The following is a 9,614-nucleotide window of genomic DNA, read 5'->3' as shown; positions in this document are numbered from 1 at the left end:
ATTACAACATTTAAAAGGCATCTGGATGGGTACATGAAGGGTTTTAGAGGGATATGGGCCAGGTGCTAGCAAATGGGACTAGATTAGTTTAGCATATCTAAGGGTGGCATGGATGAGTTGGACTGAAGAGTTGTTTCCATGCTGTACATCCCTATGACTCTACGACTCTCAGTTAAAACATCCCTTATAGACCCTGCCAAGACCCCCTGAAGCTGTTATGTTTATATCAAGTTGCCTCTTATTCATCGAAGCTCTAGCCTATATAAGATTGGCCTGTCAAACCTTTCCTCATAATACAGCCTTTCCATTCCAGGGTTTAGCCTCACAAACCTTCACTGAACCTCTTCCAATCCTTTTTTATCCTCCCCTTTATGAGGTAACTTGTACTGTGCACAGTACTACCAGTGTCCTGTATAACTGAAGTATAACTTCCTTACTTTTCTAACTAGTTTCCCTTGTAATAGACGCAAAACTTTCTATTGGCTTTCCTAATTACTTCCTGTACCTACAGATTAATGTTTTGTTAACCGTGTAGCAGGACACCAAGATCCCTCTCCATCTCAGCTCTCTGCAATCTCTCACCATTTAGACAGTCCACATCCTCTTCATTCTTACAGCCAAAATGGACAATTTAACATCCTCCCATATTGAACTGCTTTTGCCTGATCTTTGCTTGCGTATTTAACCAGTTTGTGGTCTTCTCTTCGCAATTTATTTTCGGACCTATCTTTCTGTCATTGGTAAATTTAGCAATCGTATATTCCTTTATCTAAGTTACTTATACAAGTTGTAAAAGATGAGGCCACTGTGGCATACCATGTGTCACATATTGTCATTCAGAAAGAAGAAAAGAAATCGGACTAGGAGTGGTTAATTTGGCCCTCAACTCTACCCTGAATATTAGACATGATTATGACTGATCTGCCACATGCCTCAGCCCCTCTCTACTGCTAGCTTATTATAGCCCTAAACTCTCCAATCTTTCAAAAACTTATCTATCTCCTCTCTAAATACTTCTATGATTAGCCTCCAGAAATATCCGGAGTAGAGAATTTAAGACATTCGCTGCCTGTTGGGGGAAAAAAAAAAATTGTTTCTAAATGAGAGCTGTAGAATAATATCCCCTGGGTGGGGATTTCCCCCAGGGCTGGAGGCATCTACCCCACATCTACCCTGTCAAGCCCCCTCAGAATCTTGTGTTTCAGTAACATCACCCCTCATTCTTCTAACATTGAATGAATAAACAAATAAATAATCTGGATAAGTCAACCCCTCATTCCAGGAGTCAGTCAAGCGAATCTCTTCCAATGCCTATAATTTCTTTGTGTACAGTTTTGAGCCTTGTACTTATGTTCCAGGTGAAGCCCCATCAACACCCTGTACAGTTGAAAGGTGCTTTGCATGGGCTCAGATTGGTACTGTGCATACTTAAGGTCCTTTTTAGGAGCTCGGGTGAAGCAAAGTGGTATGTAATGGATGCAGGAGGGGTGCTGGGGCTTGAGGGAGCTACAGTGTGATGTAAGATATTTAGGAACTGGAGCGGATTATAGAGATAGGGAGGTGTGTCAAGGCTAGAGGAGGCTGTAGACAGGTGGAACATCGGGCTGGATAAGGTTAAAGATTAGGGAAGGGTGTATATTCAAGTTTTGGAGTATGACGTAGTTATTAAATAAATTAGAAACTGGCACCTATTAATATCATTGATCCAGATGTAATTGATAAAAGATTCCTCTGAATAGTCTAGCCCGTAGATGGAACGCTTGTGCTATTCTTTCTGTTTAGTTCACAACCTAGCGGGAAAAAAGCGCCACTCAAGGTGGGAAACAGAAAGCTGACAGTGGACTTGATGGATTGCCTTCCGTCCACTGCCAGTCACATGGTATTTGAAGGGATGTTCCTTGAACGTGTCAAAACTTTTGTTTTTATTTGACCATGTGTTGAATACAGACATGATGGATGTTTGTGGAGTTCATACCATGGAATTGAGTATGGTGGGGACACACAGATGAGTACTGGGCTTCTGTTGTGGTTGCCTTGGATTGGGAATCTCCTGCCACCAAATTAAAATAAATGGAGACCCTTTGAAGCATTTTGGAAGCAACAATCTAAGTGTGCTTTAGTGTGCACCAGTTCTGTAATTTGTCTTCCTGTGGTGCAAGTTTTTCAATTGGTCAACAGATTGTGATACCAACACTGACAGCTGGAGGACACTTTCACGTTTCACTTCCTCCCCCTTTTAAAATGTCTGAAAAACAAGGGCTCACAATTCCATCCTCCCTGATTCCTGAGGGACAGCAACTGGATGTGAAGCCAGCAAATCTAGATTATTATTTATGCCCATCCTAAATTGCCCTCCTCCAGACAATTAGGAATAGGCAATAAATACTGGCCAGCAACACCATTATCCCATGATCAAATGAAATTGCTTGGCCTCATCCCAAAATGACCTTTTAGTTCCCAGTTCAAACATAATAATGCTTTTTTTTGTTCTATTACAAAGTAGCTGTACCTTTTGTTCCAGCAGAACGCTGTGTGTTAGTATCCACAGTACTCTCTGCTGCGTTTTAATGGGAGCTTGCTTGTTGGATGCAGGGTGTTTATTCTTATCGCTGTCCAGATAGAGTTGGCCTGTGGGTCATAAATTGACCCTGAGGGCTGCATACAATTAAACACCGCTGTAAGCGGCTGGAGAGGGTAGTTCCAAAGTAGTTCAAACGGGTGGTTCTATGACCTGTGACAATTCCTGCCAATCCTTCGCTGCAGAGCATTCAAATGGCACCTTGCTACGTAGTATAGTTCAAGTGGCTGGCAGTATGATCAGAGTACTCTTCAAACAGAGTGCATAGGAGGTTCTGTCACTCTATCACAGATGTTATGGCCATATTTCCATACTGCTCACTTTCAGTTGCACAGTGACAGAAATACAGATGGATGGATGGAATCCATTTTTGGCATGGAGTCATATGGTACTGTGACATCGCACATTGTACATAATGTGTAGGCTAATCTGTAAAATACATTTGGCAGTTGATGGAAGTCTATGGGCCAACGTTTAAGGGACTAATTATCTTGATCCTATTAGTCAAAAATCACATGACATTGGGTTATAGTCCAGCAGTTTATTTGAAACCGCAAGCTTTCGGAGCCTCACTCCTTCCTCAGGCAGCTAGTGTTTGTACAATATATTCACATCAGGTGTATGACCCTTTGATCTTTTACTTATAAATTCTGTGTGCGAACTATTCCCTCTCACAAGCTCTCCGAGGAAGAAATGGGAGCTCCAAAAGCTTGTGGTTTCAAATAAACTTTTTTTAGATTAGATTACTTACAGTGTGGAAACAGGCCCTTCGGCCCAATAAGTCCACACTGACCCGCCGAAGCGTAACCCACCCAGACCCATTCCCTGGAATGGACTCTTCAGCCAACTTAAATTGCTATGGGGCAAAAAAGAAAGACATCTGAAGATGAAGTTATTAGACGGTAAAAGGTTATCAGAGTTTATTGAAAATGCCATAGGCAGGAGACTGAATATGCAAAATACTCAACAAAGGAAGTTAGCAGGGGGACAATGGGATTTTGTTTTAATGTATTGATTTGGAATGATCAACATTTTATTGTCTAAAAAGGTGCTGGCAGATGTTGCAGGGAAATAGGATATATACTTAAAATGGGCAAGACTTGCAGATCCTGTGGAGTGAGCAGCGGAGCAAGACTCTCCTGTGACTTATTTCGGAAGGCTGACTGAGGATGCATTGAACTGGAATTGTGTTGGCAAAACATGAAAGTTCGTGGTGGGGAGAACTTGTGGGCGGGGGGGGGGGGGATATGAGATTTATTACAGGCAAATTGTGTCTGCAAACTGGATTTGAGTTCTTGTTGAGAGGTTAACTAACACAGTTGGGGGAGGATGTGGCACAGCGAGAGGAGAGCGGAACGTACCAGCAACGAAATCAGAGATAAGCAGCAATAAAATTAGAAACTCTCCAAACATTGGCAATCTATGTACACAAATGTTAGAAGGTAGCAGGAAAAGTTGATAAGGTTGTTATAAAAGACATTGGAGTGCAGCACAGTGGTCAGCACTGCTGCCTCACACCGCCAGGGACCAGGGTTCGATTCCAGCCTCGGGCGACTGTCTGTGTGGAGTTTGCACATTGTCCCAGTGTCTGTGTGGGTTTCCTCCCACAGTCCAAAGATGTGAAAGTTAGGTGAACTGGCCATGCTAAATTGCCCGCAGTGTTCAGGGATGTGTAGGTTAGGTGCATTAATCAGGGGTAAATATGGAATAATAGGGCAGGGGAATGGGTCTGGGTGGGTTACTCTTCCGAGGGTCGGTGTGGATTTGCTGGGCCTAATTGGCTGTTTCCACATTGTAGAGATTCTGTGAAAAAGATGTAGAAGAGCCTGGACTTTATGAAGGGAGGGGTGGGATATAAAAGCAAGGAAGCTGCATTAAACCTTTATTAATCTTAGATTTAGCCTCAGTGTGGCCAGTTTAGTCATGACATTTTAGTTTGGAGAGGATGCAGGGGATATTTGTTCAACTCGAACTTGAGATGAGGGAATTTAGTTCTGTGGGGAGAGTTGGTATTTCCTCAGAGCGAAAAAAAGGTTGATGGGGAGAAACATTCGAGTTGTTCAGTCATGTCAGTGAAGCCAGTGGTATCCTGGTCAGTAACACAGGACAGATATTTCAGGAAATTGGCACAAAAAATAGATGAATGATTGTTCCACAGTTGTTGTAATCATGTTCACACTTCCTGAAATGTGGCAAATGCAGATTAAATTGTCCCTTTTCAAAATGATTGGCATTGATATTTAAAAAGGAGGAATTTACAGTACTTAGGGAAAGCAATGGCAGTGTGGTATTAACTGGGTGGCTCTTTCCAGGTACCAGCTCAGGTGCAGTGGATTGAACAGTCACCTGCTGTGGAATTCTATTCGATCATGATGTCTAGAGCCTCGGACAGCTCCAATGTGTAGCTGCTCATTGCTTTTGATTGTCAGTTGGAGAGTTTTTTTCTGCATGTGTTTTCTGTCGCAGTTGAGTGATATCCGGTCATGAACGATCTGATTGCCCTGTTTTCTCCTTTTCATGTAGATGAACCTCAGTCACCTGGTACTGTGAGCAGGGAGGCTCGTTCCACTGCCAACAAGAATCGGATTGTGGCATTAGAGAAACAGCTTAATATCGAGATGAAGGTGAAGCAAGGAGCTGAGAATATGATCCAGATGTACTCTGGTGCACCTGTGAAGGTGAGGGAAACATTGCCATGAGAATGTTATTGGCTATGGTTGGAAAATATGGGTGAAAAGCTGCACTTGGCCACTTGACAACACATGACACACAACTTAGTTCAGAACCATTAAGCTTGAAACAATCACTCCAATTTATTTTGGGGCGTGAATAGAGAAAGGAAAATGACTTTGGTATTCTGGAATGCTGGAAGAGATCTTACTGGAGCTAATTAGAAACAGGAACAAAAATAGACCATTCAGCCTGTTGAGTTTGCTGTGATGCTCGGTAAGAGTTGTTCAGCTGATGTAATTGGGACCTTAACTTCACAAATGTTGCATGTGTTTCCTCTCAATCAGTTTGCTGACTTGGGTTTGTTAGGTTGAATTTTCAAAAGCAGACAATACATTGGATCCACAGACCAGAAACAGGCCACTCATCATTTTCGAGTCAAACTGTTATACAACCTGGAAATGGACTCTTCAGCCAACTCATCCACGCCGAACAGATATCTTAAACCAATCCAGTCCCATTTGCCAACACTTGGCCCATATCACTCTTAAAACCACCCTATTCATATACCTAACCTTTTAAATGTTATAGTTGGACCAGTCTCCACCACTTCCATACACGCAACGCCCTCTGCATGAAAAGGTTGCCCTTTTAAGTCCCTTGTTAATCCTTCCCATTTCACCTTAAACTTATGCCCTCCAATTTTAGACTCTCCTATACTGGGCTTGGCTAATCACCCTATCCATGCCCCTCATGATTTTATAAACCTCCATCAGGTCATTCCAGTGCGTGTAGAATGTCAGAGACTGAGTTAGGCTATTTCGCCCCTTGCATTCACTTCTGCCATTTCTTGGACTGTGGTGATTTTTGATTCTGTAGCTTTAGCTCCGTTTTCCTACTCAAGCACCATGTCCCTCGACTTCCTTGTTTAAAAAATACATCAGTCTCGAGCTTGTGATCGCAAAGAATTGCGCACCACTGCCCCCTAGGGCAAGGAACCTCAGATTCTCCAAGAATACTTTCTATCATGCACAAATAAGACTCGATCTTGAAACCTCGGTCACTGAAAAGTTAGTAAATGCTGAGGCCTCAGACCCTGCTCTTTGAGACCTGTTATCTTGCCAACCTAAAGCTGAGCAGTCTGTTCCACACTCTGTTTCCTGACCCTTAACAAATCCTGTACCTTTTCCCTTGTATATTACCCCAGTCCATGATGCTGCAGCCCTGTCAAGTGCCTTTCAAATGCATATATTTTGTTTCCCCCTTTAAATTGAGTAGATTTGTTAAGACCATTTCCTTTCAGAAAACCATGTTGACTCTGTTTGGTCATACTAGGAATTTCCAAGTGCTTTGCTGAACAGAGCACTTTAAACACCTCAGTAGGTGTTTAACACCTCACTTGATGACCCTCCCACACTGTTAACAAAGGCAAATGCAATCAACTGTCTATCTAGCAGCTAGCCCCAGGAGTTGCTCAAGCAGCTGCCTCTTTCAGTCACTTTGTGCAGATCAGAACTCTATGCAATATTTTTAAGAGTGGTCTAAGTAATACTGCAAACCGTCCTTGTGTAACCTCAATGCTGTTTTATTCTAGGTGTCAGACATTCAAGGAAAATACCCCAACTGCCTCCTTGCCCAGCTGTCCTGTGACTTTCAGGGATCGGACCAGATGACTTTGTTCCCCTCCACTTTTGGCATCTGAATGTTTATTCTGTATAGGGGGTCCTTGATTTACAAGGTCCAAATTGCAAAGTCTTGTACTGAGAACTGTGTTCCCGCACAGGCATTTAAGGACTTGATAGGCGAACATTTCTTGTACATTATGAACAACTACTTTATGTCCTCCTGCATTGTGGATTAACTTGCATACAGATCCACTTGCAAATGGACTCCAGAACGGGACCCTTGCCACCTTTGCCTTTCCCAGATGCATTACCTGAACTTGTCTGGACTGAATTCCATTAGCCATTTTCCTGCCTACCTGAACCATACATTGTTAGTTTCTTGTAGTCTGCAACTTTCTTAGGTGTTATCAACCACAGGGCTTATTTACGTATAATTTGCATACTTCTGGAGCCCGCCCCCTGCATGTATATCCAAATCATTGATATTTATAGCAACAGCAGGGGACCCAGAACATAGCCAAGAGAGAGCACTGCTTCCACAGAGCACTCCAGCCAGACAAACCTCATTGACGATTAGAAAGAACAAAGAACAAGGCTATTCAGCCCTCCAAGCCTGCGCTGACACTTACTGCCCTTCCAGCCTCAAACTAACAGAGTCGGTATCCCTCTCTTTCCTTCCTATCCATGTATTCGTCCAGGTGATTCTTGAATGCTGCTATTGTTCCTGCTTCCACCCCCTCCTCTGGCAGCGTGTTCCAGGCACTCCTTTGAGTGAAAAACATGTCTTGCACATCTCTTTTAAACACCTAACCACTCACTGCCATCACCACCCCTCAGCAATGAACCTTGTAACTGTGTCCCATAGTAATTGACCACTCAGCCCTGGGGAAAAGACTCATCATCTGCTACTTACAGTCAAAGAGTCACAGAGATGTACAGCACGGAAACAGACCATTCAGTCCAACTTGTCCACGCCGACCAGATATCCGAACCTAATCTAGTCTAATTTGCCAGCACTTGGCCCATATCCCTCCATACCCTTCCTATTCATATACCCATCCAGATGCCTTTTTAATTTTAGAATTGTACTAACCTCCATCACTTCCTCTGGCTGCTCATTCCATACAAATACCACCCTCTGTGTGGAAAAAGTTGCCCCTTAGGTCTCTTTTATATCTTTCCCCTCTCACCCTAAACCTATGCCCTCTAGTTCTGGACTCCCCGACCCCAGGGAAAAGACTTTGCCTATTTACCCTATCCATGCTGCTCATGATTTTATAAACCTCGATAAGGTCACCCCTCAGCCTCTGATGCTGCATGGAAAAACAGCCCCAGCCTGTTCAGCCTCTCCCTATAGCTCAAATCCTCCAACCCTGGCAACATCCTTGTAAATCTTTTCTGAACCTTTTCCACTTTCACAACATCTTTCCGATAGGAAGGAGACCAGAATTGCACGCAATATTCCAAAAGTGGCCTAACCAATGTCCTGTACAGCCGCAACATGACCTCCCAACTCCTGTACTCAATACTCTGACCAATAAAGGAAAGCATACCAAATGCCGCCTTCACTATCCTATCTACCTGCAACTCCACTTTCAAGGAGCTATGAACCTGAACTCCAAGGTCCCTTTGCTCAGCAACATTCCCTGGGACCTTACCATTAAGTGTATAGGTCCTGCTAAGATTTGCTTTCCCAAATGCAGCTCCTCGCATTTATCTGAATTAAACTCCATCTGCCACGTCTCAGCCCATTGGCCCATCTGATCAAGATACCATTATAATCTGAGATAGCCTTCCCTGTCCACTACACTTCCAATTTTGGTATCATCTGCAAACTTACTAACTGTACCTCTTATGTTCACATTCAGGTCATTTATATGAATGATGAAAAGTAGAGGACCCAGCACTGATCCTTGTGGCACTCCACTGGTCACAGCCTCCAGTCTGAAAAACAACCCCCCACCAGCATCACCCTCTGTCTTCTACCTTTGAGCCAGTTCTGTATCCAAATGGCTAGTTCTCCCTGTATTCCATGAGATCTAACCTTGCTAATCAGTCTCCCATGGGGAACCTTGTTGAACGCCTTACTGAAGTCCATATAGATCACATCTACTGCTCTGCCCTCATCAATCCTCTTTGTTGCTTCAAAAGACTCCATCAAGTTTGTGAGACATGATTTCCCACACACAAAGCCATGCTGACTATCCCTAATCAGTCCTTGCCTTTCCAAATACATGTACATCCTGTCCCTCAGGATTGCCTCCACCAACAATGAAATCGCAGATTGGAAGTCTGTGACCAGTGGCATACCGCAAGGGTTGATGCTGGGTCCACTACTTTTCGTCATTTTTATAAATGATTTGGATGTGAATATAGGAGGTATAGATAGTAAGTTTGTAGATGACACCAAAATTGGAGATGTAGTGAATAATGAAGAAGGTTACCTCAGATTACAACAGGATCTTGATCAGCTGGGCCAGTGGGCTGAGGAGTGGCAGATGGAGTTTAATTCAGATAAATGCGAGGAGCTGCTTTTGGGAAAGCAAATCTTAGCAGGACTTATACACTTAATGGTAAGGTCCTAGGAAGTGTTGCTGAACAAAGAGACTTTGGAGTGCAGGTTCTTAGCTCCTTGAAAGTGGAGTCGCAGGTAGATAGGATAGTGAAGAAGGCGTTTGGTATGCTTTCCTTTATTGGTCAGAGTATTGAGTACAGGAGTTGGGAGGTCATGTTGCGGCTGT

The 9,614-nt window shown here is 43.4% G+C and overlaps 1 protein-coding gene across 1 annotated transcript in view; it reads left to right on the top strand.

The window, feature by feature from the left end:
- The window catches only part of LOC122552160 (serine/threonine-protein kinase N2-like), a 122,039-nt gene that overhangs the window by 63,416 nt on the left and 49,009 nt on the right, over window positions 1–9,614 (top strand). The window contains exon 3 of the mRNA XM_043694680.1: window positions 5,102–5,256. Within this exon, the coding sequence (XP_043550615.1) occupies window positions 5,102–5,256 (155 nt within the window). The remainder of the gene's footprint in view (window positions 1–5,101; window positions 5,257–9,614) is intronic.

This window comes from Chiloscyllium plagiosum, chromosome 8, assembly GCF_004010195.1.
Source record: "Chiloscyllium plagiosum isolate BGI_BamShark_2017 chromosome 8, ASM401019v2, whole genome shotgun sequence".
NCBI lineage: Eukaryota > Metazoa > Chordata > Chondrichthyes > Orectolobiformes > Hemiscylliidae > Chiloscyllium > Chiloscyllium plagiosum.
The sequence above is the reverse complement of the archived record's forward strand: the minus strand, read 5'-3'. Positions and strand labels throughout refer to the sequence as shown.